Raw genomic sequence first — 27,755 nt, forward strand, 5'->3', positions numbered from 1 at the left:
TGAGCATCTTACATTTTTGGAATACATGGGAAGCCCAAGTACAGGGAGTCCTCGGTCTACGACAGATCCGTTCCTACAGTGGCGACTTAACTCGAATTTCGACTCAAGTCGGACTCCACCATTAGAGTCAGAATTGACATCAAAATACTTTGTATAGATATACAAATGCATTGAAATAAACAAGATGATGGACTTAGCATTACTGCTGAGAGGCGGATGGAGAGGAAGAAGGGGAGGCTGTGGTTAGCTATTACGAAGGAACCTAATCCTCAATCATCTCCATATTGACAAGGATTGAAGAACTTTGTTTTGTGATCATTGAATCTGACATAGGAACGGAACCCGTCACATTCGCTAAAATACAGACTTTGTCTTTAATAATTAAATAACAGTCGACCGACTGACACCTTGGCGGTGTTGGTGTCTTTCCTTTCTCCAATCTTTTTATGATCTTGAGTTTCGTTTCCGTGGTAATGGATTTTCATTTGGCTGCAGAAGCATTGCTAAAAGACACAGCTTTCTTCTTTGGGGCGATAATGTCTAAAAAGGAGGGGAAAAAATGCAAAGATACTCCCGACGCACAAACACAGACAGGCATAAGCCAGACAAAATGGCGGGCGGGTACACGCGTTGAAAAGTTGAAACGTCTTAGGCCGAGACCGTCTTAACCCGAGGACTCCCTGCACCTGGAAAGAGCACACGCAAACTCCAAAAAGACGACACTCATTCACCAAACTGTTTTGCTGAAAAAAATAAATATAAAATAACACCCCCCTCAAAAAAAAAAAAAAAAAAAGAAGAAGTTGAAAAACTCGAGTTGTCAAAAAAAGGTGAATAGACACCACAAAAATCAGAAGTCTTTCCAAAGGTGTTTTTTTTCTTTAATATGGCATCACTTTGAGCTGAGTCATGTTCAATCATCAATAATTAGAAGCTCCCACATCCTGCCTTGTACATGATTCAGAAGCCAGATCACTCCAATTCCGATGTGTGAGAAAAATCACTATGTAAACTACAGCAAATGTGAAATATACTATGACAGAATACATTATATAAAAATATGTCTCATCAGCAAAATAAATAGATGCACCAGACCCACAAACTTTCTTCCAGAAGGACCGTCGTCATACATAAAAAGAGGGTGCTCACTTCATCTCGCCCGTTCGTTGATTCAGTCGCATTATTGTGCATGCGCAATGATGACATCGCAGCTTCGCCCCGAGGGACAAAATGCTTGGCGTTTTTGGATCAGGCTCTCTGGCCGCCTAAACGCCGTTCTTGACCAGCTGGTGGACGCCGCCCTCGTCGATGAGGAGCGTCGGCTGGAAGTCTCGATCCTTCACCAGCGCTTCCAGACCCTTTTCGGGAAAAACGGTAACGCCGGGGTCAGATTTCAACAGGAATCAAGCAAGTTGATGAACGTGATTTTATTTTTCTGCCAGCCAGAGGCGAACATGTCCCTTACCCAATATTGTGTGGGACCCCCAACAATCCCCAGCAAAATATACACCGTAATTCCCGGCCTCCAGAGCGCACCTGGTTATAAGCCTCACCCAGTCCATTTGTAAAGGAAATACCATTTGGTACATACATAGGCCGCAGCTGTGTAAAAGCCGCAAGTGCCGACATTGAAACAGATATTGAAACACGAGATATTTACATAGAAAGACGGTACACAAAGGGTTTAACACTAGTGCAGCTGCGCTAATCCTAACGCTAGCTCTGCCGCGTTTACGCCAGTGCCGCGCTAACAGGGCCGGTTTAAAAAAAAAAAAAAAAAAAAAACATACATTGGTGTCTCATTCTCAAACGTCCCCATTCTCAAACAAATCGGTTTTCGGACAAAATGAGATTTTTTTGCTTCTGTTTTCAAACGAAAATCGGGACTCGAACAGCCCCAATAACACCTGAAAATAGAACGAGCGCGGCTAGACCAGCTGACCCACGACGTGCTCTGTTGTGAATTCCCACCCGCCGAAAAAAAACCCCGAAATAACAGAACACGTGCGGCCTGACCAGCTGACCCACCCGCAACGCGTTTTGTTATTGTCGATTTGAACGAACCCCCGAACAAAACCCGGAAATAACATAACGCGGGGCGGTTGATTCAGTTTTCGAACAAATCGGTTCTCGAACCGCCTTCTGGAACGGACTGTGGTCGAGAACCGAGGCACCATTGTACTGGTAAAAATCACTGAGACACTGCAGTAACACGCAAGTGCAGTGCTAACAGGGCCAGACCGGTAAAAGTCACCTCCTTGGAAGATATATTCCACCGGTCTCACTCTTACCTTTTCTGCTCGAGTGCCCCCTTGCGGCCGTTAGAAAAAATGCACAAATTAACTGCATCACCGCATAAACCGCAGGGTTGAAAGAGTGTGAAAAAAGTTGCGGTTTATAGGCCGGAAATTACGGTAATTTATCCTGGATTTATTTATCATTTAAAATAAGGTCTTACCTCCCCTCCATAGGACACCAGCGGGGAGATTTCACATTTGATTGGCAGGTCAGTTCCATCTTTTAGGCTACATCAGGGAGGGATGAGAGGAAAATGAACAAGTGTTACAAAAGTAGACGCAAAAGGCTGCAAATCCTTGGCAATCCTTTGTGATTTTTTTTTTTGGGGGGGGGGGTGGAAAAGAGTTCATTACCAAAAGGAAGGAAGGAGCAAGGATGAATGACTGCTCACGGCGCTCGCATGTCTGCAACCCGTGTGATTGCAGCATGCCGCCACAGCGCCATCATTTCATTTGTTTAATACTAGAAAAATTACGAGGGGGGAGAAGAGAAAATGTCAGTAATCAGTCCCAGCCAGCGTTTCGGGAAGACTGTAGAGGGAGGGAGACAAGACAAGACATGATTGAGGAGGAAGAGGAACATTTATGATCAAATCCATTTGCACTGATTTCCACTGGAGGAGAATTAAGAACAAGACTGGAGATTAGCATGCAACACGTCGCCGTCATGCGCCGCTGCCACTAATTTCACAGCCGTTCCCTTGATTTTAAAAGTGTCAATAGATGGAAAAAAAAAAAAGATTGCAAGTCAAAAGTGTTATCTGTACAGAGTTTGAGGTTTCCACCAGGCAGTACAGTTCGGTTCAATTTGGAACGGTAAGCTCTCATCTAGCTCGTGTGCGATGTAAAATGGACACAGAAAGTGAAAACAATTCTTTTGTTTGTTTGTGTTTTTACAAAGAAAGCCAACAAAGACAGAATATTATTCTATTATTCTATCGATGCTTGGCGGGGCGTGTGAAATACTTAGTGGGGCCGCGACAATTGGTTTTGACACAGCGGAAAAGCTTGGGAAAAGTTATTGGGCTATCGATCATTCGTCTTGTAATGGTCTTGAGACCACATTTTGAAGATCTTGGTCTTTTCTCGAACTTGACTCCCAAAAGTCTTGGTCTTTTTTCAGTTTTGAGCGATCAAACTTGGGCTTTTTCCATGAAGACCAGACTGAAATCTCGATTTTATTTTAATTTATATTCATGCTCTGATTATAAAAAAAAATAAAATCCATCAGAAGTTACTCACCTCGCTCAGTACTTCAGTAACACTTTGTTACTTATGTAAATATTTAAAGGACAACATTTTACTTTTACTTGTGCCATACGATTGTAAATTAACAATACTTTTATTTGACTCCAATTTTTGGCAACTCTACCGACCTCTGGTATCAACGCATCCCGAGCTGGTACCCCGAGTAACTGTTTATCGGCACCCTTTTTGTGGGGGTCGGCGTTACAACTTTTGACAGGGGGAGACAAAAAGCAAAATTGCAAACCCTACCAAACTGAAGCTAACTGTGCCTGCTTGGAGGAAAGCGGCGCTTAAAAAAACCCCAAACCATCTGCATGCACTCAGAACTGTCGGGGGTGGGGTGGGGTGGGGTGGGGATGGGAATAATTACTTTCTGCTGCCATCATCTGTGACACGGCCTTCTGCTCCAGCTCTGGAAACATTTGGCATGGGGGGGAACATAGAGGAGCAAGACCAAGCGTGAGAGAATGGCACATGTGAGGGTGTGAGGTTAAGGACAAAACACACACGCACAAAAATACATAAAATAAATAAAAATGGCACGCGCTTACCTGGGTATGGCGGGCACGCGGGTGCCATTCTCATCGATGAAGTGGCCGCCGGCGTTCAGCACCCAGCGGTGATGGAGGGACATGAGGGCGTGTCTGGCGGTGGTGGGCGTGTCCTTCCCGTCTTGGCGGTCGGCGTTCTTCAACGGGGAGAACTCGTCCTCCCTCAGCACCTCATACACCACGAAAGTCCTGTTGGGAGACACACCCACAGCGGTCCTTGCACGTGAGCGCTTTACACATAAAACGGTGCATTCAAAAGAGTTGCATTTGTTTTACATATTCACATTAGCCAGCAGGAGGGAGAATACAATCATACAGACAAACAAAGAAGAAATGGACTTGTTTAAAGCCCAAGTGTCATCCCTGTAAACATTCTAGAATAGATATTGAAATGAAAAATACATAACATTATTCACTTCAATGTCTATACGAAAAAATAAATATGAGCGGAGACCGCTTCATCCATGCGCAAAGTTGCGGAAATGTTATTTGACATCCAAGTGGCCGGCATATTGGCTGCATCTACTACCCGTGACGTCACCCCGGACATTCGCCATTGAAAAGATGCTGTGGCCCCTAGTGTGGGAGATGAACACGCCCCTTCTGACACGGAACCTCTTTTCGAGGAAGAGAACATCTCACAACCGAGTGAAGTGACCTGGGCAATATTACACTATCGTTTCGAACAAAATTTTTAGATGATATGGGGATCACTTCTAACTAACAACAGACACCCAGACAGTATGTATGAGCCAGCCCGGCTGAAGCCGTGCTCGTCCGCGAGGCTCGGTGCCGATGGGCACATCGACACATTTAGCACTCTGACTTACAGACACGGATCTTTTGTTACGTTCTGAAAGGACTACGTCCTCCCCACCAACTATTGTTTTTTTTTTTTAGTAGCTGTATACACACCTTACCTATCATTTGGAACCCACGAAGCTCTCGTCCTTTGCACCCGTGCAATCCATTTCTCGCGGCGAACCGGATCTTTTGGTATGAAGAGCGAATCCGTCCTCACGAGTGTTCGAGCAATATCCAGCAAATACAACGAGCCGGCATTTTGGCTAACACGACGGAACAACGAGTTTTCTTCCTCCTGGTAAAACTAATAGAAACAAACGAGTCCGCTTGAGCGCGCTACTGGCTTCAACGTCACTTCCTGTTTCTTGTCGAAAACAAATCCCTCGAGAGGATTTTCATGGCGGGAGTTACAAAAAGCCATACACTGTACATCAAAATCATGTTTTGTGGTGAAAAAAAAACGATGGGTCCATACCGGCTGCCGTTTTATCATTAATAATGTAGTAAAAATCATCCATTTCATGACAGTGGCACTTCAAGTACTTCTGTTGCTGCGAGATGCTGTAATATTAGCCAATTTTCAAGCAGGATGAAAAATAATACAGTACAAACTTATCTGTCTACATGTATTTCTTCACAGTTTGTGTTAAGTTATCAATTGCTTCTGAAATGGATGCAAACCATTGGCATCTAAATGGCCGTTTGCATTAATTTTTTAACATGAAGCTAAGCGGACTTTCCAAACACAAAGCTATGTGGCTGTTTAAAAAACACAGGTAATTGTCAGTGTTTTATATTTAATTTGACAATACACTACCTTCATCTGGGTGTAGTATTAAACAGTTTGAATCCTTGTTTGATTTGAATTGTTCACCATTTGCCAAACTGCTAAAAAGCAAAAATAAATAAAGATCATCCATATGTCTCGGCTTGTATCTCGAAAACCTCACGCAAATCTCAAGGCACCACTGCAATACTTTTTGGGACATCTCTTTTTCGGGGATTATAGTGCATTTTCGAAGGGAAAATATGTGGCTTGGCTCGATAAAGGGAAACACTGGTATAGGGTGTCATTAGATTGTGCAGGTGTACACGTGAGGCCAGCGGCATTCGTTTCAGGCCAAGAAAAGAAAACACGAGCTCTTTTGGCAACAGCGTGAAGGGGGGGAAAAAAAGCCCATCTGGATTCTGCTGAAGGCAAAAGCCCTGGGACAGCTGTCAGGCATCCAAGTTAAAGCAAAGAGTACTCTTCTGCCCCTTTACTTTGAAATGCAGCAAACGAACCACGAAGGGAACTGGGCAGGTTCCCTCAGACATCATTACTGTGAATGTAAAGCTATATTAACAGTGGCATAATTTTGGGTTGGTGTCATGTATGATTATTGGAAGGAGGTGAGTCTTCCTCCTACCTCCTACCGTGTGCCGACTGGACTTTTGGGGAAAAGGGCATGACTGAGGAACGGCTGGTACTTTGCAAAAGGTGAAAGGTCCAACATGTAAGAATCAGAACTCTGGAGGTAGATCGCAGCGAACAAACAACGCGACCCTGACTTCGTCATATTACGCAGAGAGGTAATATTTGCTGCCAACAGACCCGCGTGAGACATCAAACAGTAAGACAGCAATCACAATTTGAAATTTTTACACTAACAGACTGAAAAATACAAAACAATTGAGAGTAAATGATCATGAATACCATATTTCCTGGCATACAGAGTGCACCTGGTTACAAGCTTCACCGAGTACATTTGTAAAGGAAATACCATTTGGTACATACATACGGCGCAGCTGTGTAAAAGCCGCAAGTGGTCGCATTGTGCCCTGTTCTCTCCGTGTTAACACAGCCGGTTAAAAGAAAACTTACCGGTAAATATCACTGGGACACGCCAGTAACACAGCAGCAACACGCTAGCACAGCGCTAATGCTAGCGCAGCGCTAAAAGGGCCGGTAAAAGTCCTCGGCACATATATTCCACCCGTCTCATTCTTATCTTTTCCCACGCGAGTGCCCCCTTGCGGCCGTTAGAAAAAAAAAACGCACAAATTAGCCGCATCACTGCATAAACCGCACGGTTGAAAGCATGTGAAAAAAGTCGTGGCTTGTAGGTTGAACGTCAGTAATTTTTGCCTTAAGTGATGAATGAGGATCAATAATGTGTAAATCCAGATTATGGCATCACAATAATTTGACAGAGAAGAGAGTGTGTCTTACTTGGCAAACTGGAAAATGTCAAAGACAAATTTTTCCATTTTAATGCCGTTGGGTTTCTCCGGAGTGATGAGTTGACCTTGCGCGTCCACAAATGGAATCTTCTTCCGGGCCACGTGGTGCTGAAGCTTAGGTTCGTACTTCCTAAGGGGAGACAGCAACAACAAGGTTCGTCCGACACAAGTAAATCGAGTTGAAGGGAAACGGGTCCTCAATGGGCTTACTCGACTACGTCTTTGAGGAAGGAGAATCTGAAGAAGTGATTCGCCACGTTGCCTGCGTTGAACATGAGGCGGCCGTCGGCGCTGCGCTTTTCCGCCGTGGCCAAGGTGATCTCGCTGTACTCTACCACCTGATAAACCCCGTCTACCTTGCAAACGACACCCACGGCCTCTGTCGGGTTGCTTTTCTCCACCACCTGAAGAGAGGATGACGCCGGTTAGTTACACGCTGGGCAACCTCACGAGCATCAATGTAGCCCTTTATCCAAAGGCCTCGGAAGGAACATGCCTTCAGCGCACGCATTTGGGAAATGGATCTGTCGTGATGCGCCCTCGTAGTGTCAGGGTCACATTGGTAGACCTCATTCCAGATTAACACTGTGCCTTTTTGTAAACAAATTACTTCAGTTTGGGTCTTCTGTGAGGGATGTCGTGCATCATTTTGTCTCAGTAATATCACACGCCAGAAGCTTGTAATCAAAAAGTGTTTTACGCATTCTTACATTAGTGGTTGATTTCATATTGTACAGTGGTACCCCAACTGAATCCATCCATCCATTTTCTTAGCTGCCTATCCTCACGAAGGTTGCGGGGTGTGCTGGAGCCTATCCAAGGTGATAACGGACAGGAGGCGGGGTACACCCTGAACTGGTTCCCAGCCATTCGCAGGGCACATCGAGACAAACAGCCGCACTCACAATCACATCTACGGGGAACTTAGAGTGTCCAATTAATGTTGCATGTTTTTGGGATATGGGAGGAAACTGGAGTACCCGGAGAAAACCTCCGCAGGAACAGAAAGAACATTCAAACTCCATGCAGGCGGGTCCAGGATTAAACCCGTGACCTCAGAACTGTGAGGTCAACGCTTTACCACCTAATCCATCGTACCGCCCCCCAACTTAATGTACTCATATAATTATTAATATGATCGGCACGGTGGTTGAGCGGCCAGCGCACCTGCCTCACAGTTCTTCTGTTCAGGATTTGAATCTCAACTCCAGCTTGCATGTTGTTGTCGTTCTTCCTCCCACATTCCAAAATATGAGCGTCATCTTAATTGAAGAGTTGAAATCATTCGTTAGTGTGGATGTTATTTTTTGGGGAATAAAGCTGCCTTGTGATTGGCTGGCAAGGAAAACGGGGCGTATCCATCTGTCATCCAAAGTCAGATGGAATAGGACTAATGAGGACCAGCGCAACAGAACATGGATCCACAGTTAATGTTAAAAATGTGATGTTTATTAGTCCTCCTCAGAATCTCACAAGACCCTTTTATTTTTGTTTTAAATATTATTTTTAGCCTCATTACCTTCTGTTTACGCTTCCATTACAGTTAACGTTAAAATAGCACAAAAGATTCCCCCTGATGGTTTTACGACAGGAACAATTTGGACTTATTCCAAATGTGACTAACATGAATGGTAAATTTTGCTTCAATTTTTTTCTGGACAAAGTTTAAAGCAAAATTGTTATAACTGCCCATGATAAGGCATTGCAATAAAAATAAAATGCCTCAACCACATAAGAGACCAAGAAGTGTGGGCTACAACTTCAGCTACATGAAGATAAAACTGCCACAAAACGATCACATTTCTACTCCCCGAAAGCAGCAATTTGCAATGAAAAGAGAGAGAAAAAAAAAAAAAGTCCCCCCAGTGCCTAATGACAGAGTACTGATGAAGGGGTTGGTGAGTGGACCGGGGTCAACGCTCGCCAGGAAGCCACATGAATTGCCGAGGGAACTTAATATAGGGGCTGCGTACCGATCCCGAAAAGCCGACAGAAACGGCAGATGTACGCGTATCGTTTTCAAGATGTGAAATACGACATTTTGGAGATAAGGTGATGTGGATGCTCGTGAAGAAATGGAAGGCGCATAAGAGGCACACAAAATATAGATAGAAACAACGGTCACGTGGCGATAAGATGTCATGTCACAGATGACGGGGGTCCTCCTCCACTACAAGGTAATGAGGACCTTTTCAAGGGCGAGGTCAACAAGTGTGTGTTTTGCTTTTTGTGGATTTTTTTTGTTGGGGGGATTCCAAAAGCGTGAGCAGCAAAAAAACAAACTATTATTTAAAATGGGGAAACGTGTTTTGAAACACAAAACTGGAAAATGTTTTTGGAAAATCTGAGTAATTTCCGCAATGTGTGTATTTGTACGTGTACATCCCCATGAGTGTGTATTTGTACGTGCAGATCCCCAATGTTGCTGACACACACACACACACACACACACACACACACACACACACACACACACACACACACAGAGAGTCATGTGTGCCTGGTGTTGTGAAGTCAAACAGTCTGAAATGATTAGGCAAAGAAGGAATCGCCTTCATTGTGAGTCAACGACTCACAATAAAATCGGACGCTACTCAAGTCAGAAAGGATCTTTCAATCTTAAATCATACGATATAAAGGCAGCTAAACTACAATTTGATATATACAGCCCTTCAGTTGTGTCATAAATGCAGTTATAGCACAAAGCATAAAACCCCCAAAATAAAACAAGAATACTGAGTGGGTTGCACCCAAGGAGACTTGGTGGCATTTACCCCCACCTGCTGGTAGGTTGTGGAAGGTGCAGTTTTTCTCCTACAACTACATGACATGTTAAAACATTTTGTTGCAGGCTCAAAGTGTTGCTGAAACTGCACAAGCTTCAGATTTTACCATTCTTAGAAGAGTAAAAAGTTGTTCATCCCGATATAATACCATAAAGCACAGTAAAACCATCCATTTTCTGAGCCGCTTATCCTCACAAGGGTTGTAAGGAGCTGGAGGCTATCCCAACTATCACCGGGCAGGAGGCCGGGTACACCCTGAACTGGTTGCCAGCCAATTGCAGCACAGTAATTCTATCCATCCATCCATTTTCTTTTGCCGCTTATCCTCACCGGGGTCGCAGGGGGTGCTGGAGCCTATCCTAGCTGACAACAGGCAGGAGGCGGGGTACACCCTGAACTTGTTGCCAGCCAATCACAGGGCACATGGAGATAGACAACAGCCACACTCACAATCACACCTAGGGGCAATTTAGAGTGTCCAATTAATGTTGCATGTTTTTGGGGATGTGGGAGGAAACCGGAGTGCCCGGACAAAACGCACGGGAAGGGGGGCCAGGATCAAACCCGGGTCCTCAGAACTGTGAGCCCAACGCTTTACCAGCTGAGACACCGTTCCGCCACAGCAACACTAATTATGAGTTAAAAGAACAGAAAGGTGTTTGCAGATTAATTCAGGTGCGGTATTTTACAGGGATTTCTGGAATTACCTGACTGTGGTGTAGTTTATATATTAGTGGATTTATGGTCACATGTATTTGAATACACTATTCATATTCATTTATTTTATTGCTCCTATTGTACTGACCAGCCAGACCTATTCAATTCTATTTTGGGTTCTGCGGATATATTTTCAAAGAACTTTGACAGGCATTCAAGTAATTTCATCTGTAGTAGTCTTGAAGTTCAGGGTTAAAATCCCAGCATCCTGTGTGAAACCGGAAGGTGCTGCGAGTGGTAAACTGACCTTTGCGCCACAGTCTGCATCCTTCTCCACGCAGAAGCCGACAAATGCTGGGTCAGCCACTTTGACCAGGATGTTGTCCACACAGTACACGTGTATGAACTCAGTCCCCCTCCGCTGCATGTCGTCCAAGATCCCCTGGTTGCCCAAGGCTCTGTACAGACCCCCGTTCCCGTCTGAAAGACAGGCAGAGTCTTTATGTCTACAAACTCAGATCCTGAGACAAGACAACACTTGCAAATTACCGGGGGCCATGGACAGCTTGCATTTACTCTCCAGGATGATCTTGCCGTCGTAGTCCATGGCTGGTAGCATCCCCTGCTGGAAGAAGATGATGTTGCTCTTTTCCAAGCCAAAGTAGTTATGGCGCGAGAAGAACTCCTTGGTGGATTCCATGGTCCTGCCGCTGGTCATGATGTACCTGAAGGTAAAAGCCACCAAGTGTGGTAAAAAGGGGAGGGGGGAAAAAAAAAAAAAACAGCCTACCATGTGCGTCAAGAAGAGGATACTGTAATATTTAGTATTGCGTGGCCTTGGGGAACGTCAGCACAAAGCTGAATACCATTCTAGTTATGCATTCCCCAGCATTATGCGACCTGCTATTTCCGACATGCAGTACTTTCTTCCAACAGTGACTTCCATTCAAACAGATGTGTAAACTGTCCACTTTTCAGCACAAACATGCCTCTTTTTTGCTCGGAAGGGGAAAAATAACGGTTGTGCCAAACGATGGTTGTGACAACATTTACGAGAAAATCTGAGTTAAACGGGTATTTTACAGTGAAGAAAATAAGTATATGAGCAGTTCTCCCACTTAGAAATCATGGAGGGGTCTGAAATTTTCAGCATAGGTGCACGTCCACTGTGAGAGAGATCGTCGAAAAAGAAAAATCCAGAAATCACAATGTGTGATTTTTTTAATGATTTATTTGTGTCATACAGCGGTGATACAGAGGTCAAACGTTTCCTATAGTTGTTCACCAGGTTTGCACACACTGCAGGAGAGATTTTGCTCCACTCCTACACACAGATCTTCTCTAGATCAGACAGGTTTCTGGGCTGTCGCTGAAAAACACGGAGTTTCAGCTTCCTCCGAAGATTTTCTATTGGATTTCAGTCTGGAGATTGGCTAGGCCACACCAGAACCTCGATATGCTTCTTATGGAGCTACTCCTTGGTTTTTCTGGCTGTGTGCTTCGGGTCATTGTCACGTTGAAAGACCCAGCCGCGACCCATCTTCAATGCTCTGACTGAGAGAAAGAGGTTGTTCCCCAAAATCTCACAATACATGGCAGCGGTCATCCTCTCCTTAATACAGTGCAGTCGTCCTGTCCCATGTGCAGAAAAACACCCCCAAAGCATGATGCTACCATCCCCGTGCGTCACAGTAGGGATGGTGTTCTTGGGATGGAACTCATCATTCGTCTTCCTCCAAACACAGGTTGTGAATTCTGACCACAGAACTTTCTCCCATGACTCCTCTGTATCATCCAAATGGTCATTGGCAAACTTAAGACGGGCCTTGACATGTTCTGGTTTTAGCAGGTGAACCTTCTGTTCCATGCATGATTTCAAACCATCACATCTTAGTGCAGGGGTCGAGAACCTATGGCTCGCGAGCCATATCTGGCTCTTTTGATGTTGCACATGGCTCGCAGAGCCCTCATCACTACATACTGTACAATGTCATTTCTGTCACTTAGGGAACGCAAACGAGCAGAGACAGTTTGTCCTAGTGGGCTTGCCGTAGTTCACCGTAGTAGTCGATGTGCGCAGGTGCAGAAGGGTCCAACGCAAAGCAGGTAGCAACAACTCATTGTGCAAACGATCGCTCAAAGAAAAAAAAGATGGTGAGTTGTACAGTTTTTGGCAAGACTGGACATCCATTGACAGATGGAGGAGGAGGAGGAGGAGGCCAAAGCATTCGTGGCTGATGTTGCGAATAAACCTTTTGACAACTTTTCGCAGAAAGACAAGATCATCAAACCAACAAAAGACATGCTATTGTTGGCAAGAACCGTTCACCATCGTACATCATCGTGATGGTAAATCAAAGTGAATTACGTTCACGATGAACGGATGGAAGTCTCAACGCCTGCATGAAGCAAAATTTAACGACGTATGAAAGACTAGAAAGCCATCAGCAAAACCACAAGTCACATGGTAAGAAGTGCTTTTGTCATCACTGGTTAGCAACATCATAACAATGTTAATTCAAACAATTCAGGGACTTCTTGTACTCCAAATGTGTTGGGTCTACATAAATGCTCAAATACACCCGTATTTAGGGTCTCAAATATTGCATGGCTCTTTTGAAATGACATTTTGGCATTCATGGCTCTCTCAGCCGAAAAGGTTCCCGACCTCTGTCTTCGTGTATTACCAACTGTGGTCCCAGCTCTTTTCAGGTCGTTGACCAAGTCCTGTCGTGTAGTCCTGGGATGATTCCTCACTTTGAGCGTCATGTTTATCTTCTTCCATTTTCTAATGATTGCTCAGACAGTGGACCTTTTTTCACCAAGATGTTTGGCAATTTCTCCATAGCCCTTTCCAGCCGTGTGGAGTTGTACAATTTTGTCTCTGGTGTCTTTGGACAGCTCTTTGGTCTTGGCCATGTTACAAGTTTGAGTCTTATTGATTGTACGGGGTGGACAGGTGTCTTTATGCAGCTAACAACCTCACAAAGGTGCATCTGACTCAGGATAATACATGGAGTGGAGGTGGAGTTTTAAAGGCGCACTAACAGGTCTTTGAGGGTCAAAATTCCATCTAACACACAGGTGTTCAAATACTTATTTGCATATGTATCACACAAATAAATTGTTTAAAAAAATTGATTTTTCTTTTAAGATGATCTCTCTCACAGTGGACATGCACCTACGATGAAAATTTCAGACACCTCCAAGATTTCTAAAATGGGAAAACTTGCAATATAGCAGGGTGTTCATATACTTATTTTCTTCACTGTATATGGTTGAATAAAATCAACACTACACCTCAAATAGATCCCCCTTTTCCCACCTTTTAACTAAAACTTCACACTGCTCTATGTGTCCGTTGTTCACTTGAGAAAAATAAATCCCGCACCTCAAATAGACAACTCTTTTCAATTACATGGCGCTGGTCGATGGCTAGGATTTCCCACTGCTTCTATAAAATCATAGACAAATAACACTTTCATTTCACACCCCAGGAAAAAAACGGGCGGTGCCGTGGCTATGAGCGATTACCTTGCCGATGATCTCATCATTACGCATCTTTAGACATGTGCAATGTCCACTTTATTAAATAAATGCCCCATTTCAAATTGACACCCTTTTTAACACTTGGGGGGGGGCATGTGGCACTACTGGGTACGTCTTCCACTTGAATATAAAATAAACGCCACACCTCCTTCCTTTATGGCATTGTTCATATTTCTTAAGAACGTCCTTGACTGCACAAGGAACTTTATTGTTGATTCCGATATTGATACAACCCACTATTATGATCCAGTGAATGATGATTACAAAAAAAAAAACAGAAGAACTTTGGTCTTACCAAGGAATGATGCATTTAGTCTTGTGCTTGGCCTCACTCAGCCGCTGCAGCTTCAGAATGCGTTCCGCCTGGATTTGAAAGAGGGTCTTGTGGGACGGAAGCCCCACGTCATACATGCCTTTGGGGTAGGAGACCCCCAATCTGGTTCCCTGACCGCCGGCCAGCAGCAGCACTGCCACTTTGCCCTGGGAGATGCATTCCAGACCTGAAGGGGCAAAAGAAGCGGATTTTTATAACGTATAACGCCTCCGTTAAGATTAGATTGTTGAACAAGTCCATTAAAAATGACGAGTTCATGCTTACAACCTGACACTATATCTAATCTGTAAGAATGGTCATAGTACATTTATATTACCTTCATTAATAATTACAATTGAATTGCAACAATAAATGCACCTGCATTGTCGCATGATATATTGATGCGTGTTTCCAAGTTTGTGTGATATGCCCTTATAATAAATTCAGATTTCTTTAACAAAAACGTCCTTTTAAATATATTTTACATAGATTTAGTTTTACTTGACTTCTCCTAAGACCAAACAAGCTTGGAAACATTTTTTTCCCCACTATGTCCTCAAAAAAAAAAATAATAAAAATAAAAAAAATAATTAAAAAAAAATATATATATATATATATATATGTATGTGAGTAAATCTATCTTTACAGAAACAGTGATGCCTCAGTTATAGACCACAATCCATTCCAGAAAACGGTTTGAGAAGTGATTTGTTCAAAAACCAAATCGATGTTTCCTATTACAATGAATGGAAAAAGAAATAATGAATTTGGTATGGATTATAGTGTAATGAAAAAATGAGTCAAAGAGAAAGAAATAACGCAATGAGAGATGAACTGTTTTGTTTTTTTTTTTTTTTAATAGAGCTCAAGTGCTTTATGGATACATAAAGTTTATGGCCGCTCTACTTTATCTTACGTAAACTGCTGCTACGCGACTGGATTCGCAATGCACCTTTGTCAAAAGAAAAACACTAACTTGGGTGGACCCGCTAGACTTTGACTAGTCACCCAAACCTATAAAATATGCACGCCATTTCACATGTGATTTTCCTCCGACGGAGCGCAGTGACCTCATCAGCAAGGCTCAGAAAACACTCTCGGGTCTACGTCAGAAAGATGAAATCAAAACCAGATGAGCACGACGACCACCACCGCAGACACTCTCCACCCCTCTGTTGCAATCTTCCTGCTTGGAGGAAAAACTTAACGGACCGCAGTAAACATGATTGCGCAAAGTATAAAAGGAACAGAAGATGACTTTTGTGTGAAGGGAAAGAAACAAAACAAAAGGACCCTGTTCAGTGACTCTGATTGACATCACTCGCTCCAACGGAGAACACGAATGTATTGTATGATGGAAAAGTAAAAACTACCGGGTCCTTTGACAACACCTGACGCGCATCGGCGAGGGAACAAGAAAATGTTTATCTGCTCTTCTCCATGACATTATGTTTCTGAGGTTTATCTATTCATACTTTGGATGCTGGTTCTCACATCGTTGCCAAGAGAATTCGCTCGTTTAGTTACCATAATTTCCGGCCTACAAGCCGCGACTTTTTCCACACACTTTCAACCCTGTAGTTTATGCAGTGATGCGCACATTTGTGCATTTTTTCTAACGGCCGCAAGGGGGGCGCTCGAGGGGAAAAGGTAAGAATGAGACGGGTGGAATATATGTGCCGAGGAAGTGACTTTTAGCGGTCCTGTTAGCACTGCGCAAGCGTGTTGCTGCTGTGTTACTGGCGTGTCTCTGTGATATTTATCGTTTTTATTTTAACCGTCCCTGTTAGCGTTAGCACTAGCGTGGCGCTAGTGGCATTGTAAATGCTACTGGCTTCTTGTGCGTGTGTAAGAGATCACACGGTGTATATTGAAATCTAAGGACATGTAACACAGCGAACGGCTATTGTAGACACCCGCAGGTAAAATACATAGAACAACATACTTGCTAAGACAGATAAGGGACCCAACCCATAACAACTAGGAGAGGTGAGGCCCCGACTGGGCATAGTGACAACCAATAATCTACAGTCAGCGCTAGCGTTAAACTTTCTGTGTACCGTCTTTCTTTGTAAATATCCCGTGTTTCAATGTGGGCACTTGCGACTTTTACAGAGGTGCGGCATATGTTATGTACCAAATGGTATTTCCTTTACAAATCTACTTTGTGGGGCTTATAACCAGGTGCGCTCCGTAGGCCGGGAATTACAGTATTTCAGACGCTCACTGAGCTGAAGTCTCACATCACATACGATGATAGTCAACCTTTCGGGTGTATTTTGGGCAAATTATTGAAAATTCAGTGAAACAACATAAGTACAAGAGTACCTCTCTTTTTGTGTTATCTTTGCTGATGCCTTGAAGCAGTTAAAGTAACAAAGTAACAGCGTTTACATATTTCAGCTTCCACTTTTCTTAACGACACATCCAATGTAATTCGATGGTCATGTGTATCTAAAAAAACTACGACTCAAAAGTGAAAAAATATCTTGGAAGCTTCAGCTAAGTTGGCGTCAGAGGGTTTATTAATTCACAAGAATGTTTTTGTGATGCCACCTCAGAAGACGAAAACTGTGACAAAAACCAATAAATGGGTCTTACTGCTCAGCGTAATACGGCTGAAGAGACAATCACAGTAGTTACCGCCAAGATGAAACGACATTCATCTCCCAGGACGCACAGTTTCCAAGTTTGCCTGCTCACCACTCTTTAATATATAGTGATGAACTTTCTAAACACGTGCATAATAGTAAAGAATGTAAAAGGTGCAAGTTGACGCAGTTGTGCTCACCCTCCTCAATGACACGGCTTATCAAAGGCTTATTTGTTTTACTTATTTTTACACTTGAAGGGAAATTAAGGATGTTACATAATGTCGGCTGTACAGTTAGTAAAGATATCTCCAATTACTTCTGGTCCACAGCAATGTAGCCTAACCCCTGACATTAGTTAACTGATTAATATGGTTGTTTTTTTTTCCACCAATACCTTTTTCTAAGTCAAGTCTATGCAGGTAAGACGATTATTGTATCGATGATTTCAACTTTGACGCAATTATTATTATTTTTTTTTGACAGCTTCAGGAGGTTAAACCACAGTCCCCACTGATGTGCACTGCTTGCACTACCAACATTGCTTCGGACGGGGGGGGGGGGGTTAATTTACAAGACCAGTAAAAGAGCTAACCCACAAAAAAAATTTAATAACATAATTGCTATCTAATTTCCTTTTGCTATGAGCCAGTGGGTGATATATTTGTTGGGGTACATCCTCAATATAAGTGACTCACCTTTTTCCTCCCAGCGTTTAAGACTTCCTCTGTCCCTCGTCACGCTCCCCTGCACGTCCTGGGCCACCGGCTCCATGCGGGCGTCCATTTTCTCGTTCTTGCCGTCAGAACCGGACAGCTCCATGGCCCTCTTGAAGAAGCCGTTGATCTCCTGAAAGTCGATCCCCTGCAGCTCCTGGTTGAAGGCGGCGCACTCGTCGGGGCTCAACTTGTCCCAGAAGTGCAAGAGGTGGGACTGGCCGGCGTCGGTCAACCTCTGACGGAGTCCGCTTCCGTTCGGGTCCATGGTCAGCAATGGGTCTGGTGGCAAAGAAAGTGGTACAGACTGCAAATTCAATTCTTCTTCTTTTCCTTTCGGCTTGTCCCGATTAGGGGTCGCCACAGCATGTCATCTTTTTCCATCTAAGCCTATATCGTGCATCTTCCTCTCTAACACCCACAGTCCTCATGTCCTCCATCAACCTTTTCTTTGGTCTTCCTTTCGCTCTTTTGCCTGGCAGCTCCATCCTCAGCACCCTTCTACCAATATACTCACTCTCTCGCCCCTGGACATGTCCGAACCATCGAAGTCTGCTCTTGCTAACCTTGTCTCCAAAAGATCCAACTTTGGCTGTCCCTCTAATAAGATAATTTCTAATCCTATCCAACCTGCTCACAAATGTCTACAGATGCTCAGATGAAAGGGCTCCCATATTTTCAACACGGCATCACGCCTCATTCCAGTCAGGGACTAAGTAAAAGGTGGACAGAATTGTAAAAGTAGAAAAACATGACTGATCATTACTAGTTGAGAATGAGATAAGATGGAGCCAAGTTCAGAAAAGGAATGAGGTGGGGTTTAAAAAAAAAGAAAAAAGCAGGAACAGCTTGTGATGTGTTCATCAAGAAGAACAGCCTGATCAAAATGAGGACATAGAGCTCCTGAAAAGGCTCCTTTCATCAAAATAGTAATTTTTAAAAAGGAAGATTGAAAAACATAGGGAAAATGGGTTTTTGAACATACTATACGTTTCAAAAGCATAGTGACATTTCTGGTCCTTCAGGCTGTAAATGGTTGGGTTGATTGATTGATGCTTGCCACACCCGACAACTCTTTTTACATCGTGAACTGAAAAGTCGAAGTGAAACATTAAGCCCGTTAAAACAACCTGCTCGGACTCCTCCACCATCACTTAGTTTACAACACTGAGGTTTACATGCAGCGGCGCATTAGCCTTTTACAAAGACAACTTTTCACATTGTAACTATCTATTAGGATAAAATAGTTTAGGAGCACGGTGTTCGCAAGCTAAATAAACAATTGCGCGTTAAGGTAAGTTTATGATAGGGGCTAATGTGTGTAAATGAACAAATACTGCGTTGTCTTCCGCTTGAGCAGCGCACCAGAGTCGGGAACCAGCTTTGTTAACAGCGAAATAACCCAATGATTACATTTACTCAATTGACAGGAAAACTCACCGAGTGGGAGTGTCACTTCTGCGTCGGACGACGTTTTACGCCACAAATGAGGCTTTCTTGTCCAGGATTGAACGCCCCACAACCCGGTCGCCACCTCCTCTACGTCACGCCTGACGTGGCGAGAGGAAATCCGACCCTGCCGCCAAGTGATTCTTGTATATCCCACCACACCTTAAAAAAAACAAAGTAACAGAAAATGCCGCTGTTTTCGGGGGAGTGAGGGGTTTTATTGCAGCGTTTCGTATTTTTTTAAACAGCTGTTCCACGGGTTCTTATCTTTTCGTATGGTTACGGTCCTTGCCTGGCGCTTCCTTATTCTCCACCAATCACACGCAGGTCTCGCATCATGTGACTGCATGAACTCCAAAACTGATAAATATTCACTTCATTGTGTGTATCATAAGTAACATTTACTGTACAGTATGTCGATTCTGTTGAAATCTCTAGCATGAGGATCAATTTAAGTGAATCGTTTTACATTATAATGTCAACGTGATCTCTTTTTTTTTGGTGCGGCAGTAATAACTTCCGTACAGTGGTGCAAAGTAATTAAAATAGAAATGATCTGTTATTTTACGGGTATACTTTCCAGGAAGTTAAATTGAATATTTATTTTCCAGCGACCTATAACTTTGATCACTCTTTTTGAAAGTATATTATACTATGGGAAAAGTAGCATACTTATTTTTTCAACTTCCGCGAATGACGATACGGCATTAAAAATACGCAAACAGTGCAATTTAAACCGAGTTTGAAAGCTTGATTGCGATCAATTAATTAACAAAAAAATAAAAACGGAGAGCTCATTTTGAATTTGATACATGCAAGACGAAGCGCATCCATGGCAAATCTTGAAAAGGGGGCGGAAGTGGAGAGCAAAATTACGACTCAGGGTGGCAGCACTCACAAGAACCTGAGCTGACCGCGAGAAGCATCACTGCAGAAGAAGAAGCAGCTTTGTTGACATCTTCTCAGCTGACAGTCTCTGTTGTTCTCGTCTCTCGAAAAGACATGAAGAAGCTTTTCGATGACATCAAGAAGGACATCAAATTTAAATCGGCGGGCCCTGGGAAGAAGCTAACGGAAGACAGCAGGTAAATGTCAACAAGCCGCCCTCCCTGCCCTCCTTCCCGTTGTCGCGGGAGTTAGCCAAACGGCTAAAAAACGTTAGTGACGCGACGTATAGTGCTTCATTTCCATACGCGTCAAACGACCTGCTTATGCTTTAGGGCCCAATGGTACACCTCATTTAACTCGATCTGTTGTGGTTAGTTGATTGGTAATGTCATTATGCACTCAGCGCAGACGTCTAATTTCAGGCTGGCTAACGGTAAATCCTACACAATCTTATTAGGTCATGTGACCAAACTTATAGCCCCTTCTGTCTTATAATGAGGTATAGGAAGTGCAATCTTATATGTATTACGACAAATTCTGTTGTGTAATGTAATAAATGTTGCACTCACCCCATTTTGACTTCGGGCAAACTTCCCTCGCACTCACACAATGTAGCCCTCACCATTATGTGCAACTTTCTGGGTTATTAATTATAAACTGGCTGAAGGAGCAATTGAACTAATAATCCAGTAAAAGATGGGACGTTATGTTCTCTTACAAATAAAGTCAAAATTCAGGTGTTTTATCCATGAATCGACAGATACATTTTCAAAGACATCCACTTCATCACCTTTCTGTGACCCTTTCAATAATGGTTTATTTTCATACTTGATGGGTGGGAATACACCCCATAGACTCAAATATTTGTATACTATACAAAGCAATTTTACATAACTGTTGGCTTTCTGTACTCTTCTATGAAAGAAGTGCGCCCGAGAGAGGGCAGAGAAGCTCTGGCAGCAAGCAGCAGCACCGCGATGCTCCCAGCGAAGGATCTCAACGGGCGGGAGCGGCGGCGCTGGCCAGGGTTGAACAGAATCAGCGCCCGAAGGTCCACACCTCACAGGACGCCATCAGGAACCAGGGTGATATAGACGTAAACCAGTGGCGTTGATGACTGTGTGCGATGATCATCATTAGCCTCATTTTCTTTTGGGGCAATTCTGAGAGTTAAAGACACAGCATGAAAAACAATGAATTGGTGCATTTTTCAGCAAATAGCAGATGACAGGTTCCACCGAAAAAGCATGAATGGGTGAATTTGTGAATAAAAAACACATAATAAATATAAGTGCACTTAATGTAGCCTCTATTACAGACGCAATGATACATTTATGTTGTTACATTGTTGTTAGGTTGTTATTACATGAGTGTGTTTCCACTGGCCGACAGTGAAACGAGAGCTGGAGGCCGAGGCTGCTGCGCTGGCTGGAAAAGACAAGGCGGCGACTGCAGAGGTACATTCGGATATTTCAGTCGGCATAGAGTCGAGAAGCAAAACGTGCAGTGACGACATCTCCTCCCACTAACCAACAGGGAACCGACGTCGCCGCGAAAGAGTGTCTCTCGGTGTCCGGCGTTTATTTCACCTGCCCGCTGACAGGCGCCACCCTAACCAAAAGCCAGCGGGACGTCCACATCAAGGAGGCCATTTTGATGGTAAGTGATCCCCTCGGGTTTACTGAGGGCCCAAAAACATCGAGTAACATGAACTTTGTTGGTCAGCGTTTTGAGGAGGATGACGTGGAGGCGTCCGTCATGATGATGTACACGTTTAACAAAGACAAAGAGAAGGTGAAGGCGGCCGTGGATATCATAAGCAAGTAAGATGGCTGAAATTGTGGTGCTCATTGGAGGAGGCGAGCGAATCCTACGCATGGTACACACATAATGATATTTTTTAAGATCTTAACTGATTTTTAATGTGTGCTAGAGCCCACACATGACGAGGAAAGAATCATCAAATGCGTGCCTCCTGCTTTTGTAGCGTTACAGTGAAGAAGCTATGCTAATGCTAATGTTATCTAGTGATTATTTTGCAGCAGAATACTCGCGTTTGGTCTGCTTGTCTGTATGAATTTATGACGCACACCCCGCTTTAGACACTTTCCTCCTTGTTTCCCCCCACAGGTACGTAGAAAATATTTGTAAGAATCCTTCAGAGGAGAAATACAGGAAGCTTAAACTCAGCAACAAAGTCTTTCAGGTGTGTTTTTGTTTTTCTAAATGTTGCCGTCGATGACAGCGCACGGTTCCCGATAAGCCAAGTCCGTTGTGTGGCTTCAGGATAAAGTGCGTTGTGTGGAGGGCAGTAGAGAGTTCCTGCAGGCCCTGGGCTTCGTAAGCACGATGCTTCCTGTCGAAGGTCAAGGTAAGTCGATGACTCGGGGAGCTTAACCGTATCGACAAAAAATATTGGGATACAGAATCATGGACATGCCCAAACACGCACATCTATGATGCATTTTTTTTAGTTCCATTGTGATTGTAATGTCGCAGTTTGGTCAAAATTTGAATGGCTTGCTTAAATACTTTTTTTTTTTTTTTGCACTATTTAGCACAAGAAAAGATGTATTTAGTTGGGTAATTTCACACTTGATGGGTAGGCTGGCACTTGAGAGACCGGAACCGATAGGTCAGCAAATATGGATGCATGAGTTGTATATGCCAGTTTTTTTTTTTTATCAATTCCTGGAACCATTTTCAATTGTTCATTCCATAATACAGTACAACCTCAGTTCACGACCACAATCCTTTCCACAAGGCGGTTCTAGAACCGATTTGTTCGAAAAGCGAATAGACACTTCCTATTACAATTAATGGAAAAAGAAATAATGTCTTCCAAGCCTAAAAAAATGTGGCTTTTTAAAGCATTTTTTAAAGCTTTTCCTGATAATAAACTGCAAAGTAGAAATACACGTGTAGTTTAAATACTAAATAATAAAATAATAAAAAATATAATAAAATAATTGAAGAAATATATTTATTTTTTTTTATTTAAATGCATGCTTTCGTGATAGAGTAGGCTAGGCTGGGAGTGGATTACCGAATCTGTTGCGACTCGGCCCCCAGCCATGTAAACTTTTTTTGTATTAACAAAAGTGTAGAATAACTTTAAACAACAATAATGAGGGGAAAAAATAGCACTTTTTTTATTTTTACAAAAAGGAACATACAAAAACATTAATTCATAACTCAAATTAACGAAATCTTTGAAACAAAACAAAAATGAAGAAATGCTAATGGAACGGAGCATAACTGATTTGTTCGAGAACTGAGTATTAACTGTTAGTTGCATTGGCGTAACCTTTTTTTTTCTGCTTAATACATTTTTTTTTAAATTCCTTTGTCTTTTTAATTGTTGTGCCATACATTTCATTGTGAATAATACAAATGCTAAAAAGTGAAATCCCGTCTTTCCTCGTGTTTACGGGAGTTTAGAGGAGGACGAGGAGTTCCTGGTGTTGCCCGAGCAGAGTCCCGACGCGCTGGAGCTGATGAAGGAGCGGCGGGACCGCCTGCAGCGCGGCGAGCCCGTCCGAGCGCGGCTGGACCGGCAAGCTCAGGCCTTCCGGCCGTCGGACGACGCCACTCGCTTCGAGCTGCCGCCGGATTTCTACAATCTGAGCGCGGAGGAGCTCAAGAAGGAGCAGCAGCAGAGGTAGAAAATAAACAATTGAGTGGCTTTTTTTTTTAATGTTTTTAAAGGAATTGTGTGTTTACCAGGAGTGACTTGGTGGAGAAGAACGCCATGCTTCGTACTAAAGCCATGAGGGAGCGAGATGAGCAAAGGGAGAGGAGGAAGTACAACTACACTTTGCTCCGCATTCGGCTTCCTGATGGAAACTTGCTCCAGGGTACATACCATGCAATACGACACGATATGCGAAAGTGTAACCTCCCGAGTCCCAACGTGATCCGTTTGAGGAAAACCGTACAACGCTCGAAATCACCCTTTTAATCTTCTTACCTGCCGTACAAGTGTCAACAGAAGTTAAAATGTTTTTATATGAATCCAGAGTGGGGCACGGTGGCTCAGCCGGTAACGCGTTGGACTCACAGTTTTGACTACCCGGACCAAAAATATCCAACATTAGTTGGACACGTTTTTTTTTTAACATGATTGTGAGTTTGAGGTTCCACTTTCAATTCGCCTTTCCAAAGTTCAGCCATTTTCCTCAACACCCTTCTCACGCGTGACCGCCCTCAGGGACGTTCTACGCCTGGGACCGACTCCCTGTGCTGTTCGGCTTCGTGCGAGACTCCCTGGTGGACGGCTGGCAGCCCTTCGAGCTCATCGCTCCCGGCGGTCACAAGTTGCAAGAGTCCGACGAGGTGGCGCTGGCAGAGTGTAACCTGGTGAGTCATCAAGAGAAGATGCTTGCTCATAAATATGTCCTCTGCATTTGACTGGTGACCAATTTAAGGGTCTTGCCCAAAGTCCGCTGGGATAGGATCCAGCTCACCTGCGACCCTGATGAGGGCAAGTTCTACATAAGAGGGATGGACATTCTTCTGGCTGCTGATTGGCTAAAAGAGAACAGGGATGACAATTTTCCGCGGATTCGTGGAATTCTGTGTTTTTTCAGCTGAAAATGTTATTTTTGTGAAACGTGCACATCCGTTGAGAAAATTTGGGGGGCGGGGAGTAGGGTAGGGTACGGCTTGACGTGGGGCGAGGCTGCGATCAAGACCGGCCGCCGGCATCTATCGCCAACGCTCGTCGTGAAATTAGTCACAGCTGTGATAGCGGAAAACGGCATTGCTATCCGTTTGCATTTAATTTGGTGTTTATAATAACGACAACATTCTGATTCCCGACAGTATTTTGGAGGCATTTCATTGGTATTTTCACTCCAATGTTAACATTTCGTAGAGAAGCATTCTGTTTACTACTACTTAGATGTATATCATTTATAGACATACGTACGCATACGTTATCAAGCGGTCTGCACGTTTGCCAGTATGGCAAAAGTCTTGCAGCGAAAGGATGAAGATCGTGCCAGGGAAATTGATAGAAATCACAGGGTAAAAAAAACTGTTTCAAATGGGCACGGCTTGAAAAAAGTGTAACCGTGCAGATAGGAACCAAAACTGTATCAACACGTCTAACCGAACACATTCAAAACGTGGACGTCCCCGGCAAAGTGCTGTGCACTCTGTGTTGCGATATTTTATATATATATATATATATATATATATACACACACACACACACACACACACACACACACACACAAATTACTTGTGTACTTATTTTCTGAAGCATAACTTGTAAGTGCAGTAGCCCATTTGATATCAATTTTACTAAGTCTACATTTTTACACCTGAAGTTTGGCCAAATTATTTTGGTTGTTTGGACTCATATTTTAAGTTTTCAAAATGTTATGATTGCCCTGTATTTACACTGTTAGAAGTAACCAGAGGTCACCATTTAACCATCTGAAGTTTGGCCAAATTATTTTGGTTGTTTGGACTCATATTTTAAGTTTTCAAAATGTTATGATTGCCCTGTATTTACACTGTTAGAAGTAACCAGAGGTCACCATTTAACCATCTGAAGTTTGGCCAAATTATTTTGGTTGTTTGGACTCATATTTTAAGTTTTCAAAATGTTATGATTGCCCTGTATTTACACTGTTAGAAGTAACCAGAGGTCACCATTTAACCATCTGAAGTTTGGCCAAATTTATTTTGGTTGTGTGGACTCATTTTAAGTTTTCAAAATGTTATGATTGCCCTGTATTTACACTGTTAGAAGTAACCAGAGGTCACCATTTAACAGTGTGTTTTATGAAAATTTTTTGTGCTCAAAGGGGGACGTAGCCTTATTCTACAAAGTGTCAATTGTTGTGTATTTTTTTTTCTCTTAAAGGTGCCTGCAGCTCTTCTGTCTTTCGCCTGGGACGCCGCCGTGCAAGCGGATATTGTGGCAGCGGGCAGTAAAAATTCGACCCTCCTCAAACCGGAGCTGCTGGAGACCATTCCCAATCTGAGCTGAAAGTCGAGAAACTGAAAGCGTCCCTCGCCGAACCGACCAGTCACGCGCGCTCGTATCTTTTACCGTGGTTGCTCATCGTCTAACAAATGCTAACGTTTGCTCATGACACCCAAAAGACTGAAGTGAAGTATGAAGACATGCGAGTCGGGATGCGTTGAACGTACAAAATCTGCAGGGTCTGTTGCTCCTTTCACATGACAAAGACAGGTGGCATCCCGTCGCGAGATGAGATGGCGCCACCGTCTGGTGTGATAAATATTTTTAAAACTTGTTCTACACAGCAGTTGCTTTCAACACAACAGTGGGTGGTATGGTGGACTAGTGGTTAGCAAGGTTTCCTCACAGTTTGTAGGTTCTGGGTTTGAATCTCCGCTACACCTGTGTTTGCTTTATTTAACTTTAAATTCTCCATTGGCGTAACGGTGAATACAGTGGTTGTCTGTCCCCCGCAATTGACCGGCAAGCAGTTCCTGCAACCGGAATGAGCACCAGTGTGAAAAAAATGGATGGATGGCACCACTGCAGCTTTTTACACAGCCTGTAAGTTGCCATCTGTCCACAATTTGACGTCACTTGGACGTTTTAAACAGCACTAAAACAGAATGGGAGTACAAAGTCGACCTGGTGGTACAATAATCCCCTCAAATAGGGGCCGAACCCTGCTGCCAATTGTGAAAAAAAAGCCCACAAGCAAAGCACTTATCTGTCGTGTTGGAATCAACTTTCGCGGTCACAACAGGCAGCATCTAATTAAAGGACTGCGACATGCGATGCCAAGACACAAAATTAAAAGGGCAAGCCGGATAAATGCCGTCTGTCGTGGCTTTTGTACACACATTTTTGACATCTTGTGAAAGAAGCTTCTGACACTACCTCTGAAGGATACGGAATTTATGGGTTGGATCTTATCTTTCCATTTAAGCACATTTCACAGTAATTAAAACCTCCACAGGGCCGCATGACAAAAAATGTAAAAAAAAAAAAAAAAAAAAGGCCGGGTGAGTTGTATTTGTTTGTATCAAACATCTACGAGAGGATGTCGTGCAAAATCAGAAACAGCAATGCCATCCCTCAGTCTGTAATGCTTCAGTATTTATTTAGATCTCATCTTCCCGCTGAGACATAATTCCGTTATTTTGCTACTGTTTTTTTTTTGTACATGGACCTGTTATCACTCCAGCGGAGGGTGACTTAATGCACATTGTCATTTTGACTTTAATCTGTTGTTTCTTCCATCTTGCGGCGGACGAAGGTGATGACAAACTACCTCGGATAGCTTGTCTTTTATCAAACTGTAATGCAGAGCTAGAGAGTTACGGGGTTGTGTCGTTATCACCTAAATCAAATTCAACTATTATGTCCCCGCATTTCACTGTGCTCTCCACGTGTTCTGCGGTTTTCAAAATGAGTGACCAGTTTATGTCAACCTGTTTTTCCTGTAATAAAGGCTGCTTGCATTACATTGTGATGTTTGGGAACTTCCATTTTTTTAACTGGCTAGAAATTGTAAATTACAAAATAACCATATGTACAGGAAACTTCCAGCAGCAGCATGAATGCCTGAGTAATTAGCTCGTCTGCCTCAGGTCGGAGTTCAAATCTCAACTCTGGCCAGATTCAATTGTTGAGGTTTGTGTGTATTAGTCTTGAATTATACTAAGATGGATGTTTTCAGAATGCGG

At 43.3% G+C, this 27,755-nt stretch overlaps 2 protein-coding genes across 6 annotated transcripts; one reads left to right on the forward strand and one right to left on the reverse strand.

Moving 5' to 3' along the window:
• Positions 1–858: 858 nt before the first annotated feature.
• Positions 859–20,179, reverse strand: uap1 (UDP-N-acetylglucosamine pyrophosphorylase 1). Of its 4 annotated transcripts, XM_061824525.1 has the most exons (12): positions 20,083–20,179; positions 19,176–19,346; positions 17,718–18,017; positions 14,411–14,615; positions 11,116–11,291; positions 10,874–11,046; positions 7,334–7,527; positions 7,113–7,253; positions 4,097–4,285; positions 3,916–3,957; positions 2,459–2,525; positions 859–1,358 (listed from the first exon to the last, which is right to left on the reverse strand). In XM_061824525.1, the coding sequence occupies exons 1-12, from the start codon at positions 20,108–20,110 to the stop codon at positions 1,266–1,268; spliced, it is 1,779 nt and encodes a 592-aa protein (XP_061680509.1). In that variant the 5' UTR covers positions 20,111–20,179; the 3' UTR covers positions 859–1,265. The 4 variants fall into 4 exon arrangements, with proteins under 4 accessions (XP_061680509.1, XP_061680511.1, XP_061680512.1 ...); XM_061824527.1 differs by lacking the exons at positions 19,176–19,346; positions 20,083–20,179 and adding an exon at positions 19,073–19,171; XM_061824528.1 differs by lacking the exons at positions 19,176–19,346; positions 20,083–20,179 and adding an exon at positions 19,101–19,157.
• ubxn6 (UBX domain protein 6) lies at positions 20,134–27,535 on the forward strand. 2 transcript variants are annotated; one of them, XM_061824530.1, is made up of 11 exons: positions 20,134–20,269; positions 20,997–21,157; positions 21,465–21,529; positions 21,609–21,731; positions 21,798–21,895; positions 22,203–22,278; positions 22,359–22,443; positions 23,514–23,733; positions 23,799–23,929; positions 24,283–24,431; positions 25,948–27,535. In XM_061824530.1, exons 1-11 carry the CDS (start codon positions 20,187–20,189, stop codon positions 26,071–26,073), a joined length of 1,317 nt encoding a protein of 438 aa, XP_061680514.1. In that variant the 5' UTR covers positions 20,134–20,186; the 3' UTR covers positions 26,074–27,535. The 2 variants fall into 2 exon arrangements, with proteins under 2 accessions (XP_061680514.1, XP_061680515.1); XM_061824531.1 differs by having other exon boundaries at positions 21,000–21,157.
• Positions 27,536–27,755: the final 220 nt, after the last annotated feature.

The sequence above is a fragment of the Syngnathoides biaculeatus genome, chromosome 7, assembly GCF_019802595.1.
Source record: "Syngnathoides biaculeatus isolate LvHL_M chromosome 7, ASM1980259v1, whole genome shotgun sequence".
NCBI lineage: Eukaryota > Metazoa > Chordata > Actinopteri > Syngnathiformes > Syngnathidae > Syngnathoides > Syngnathoides biaculeatus.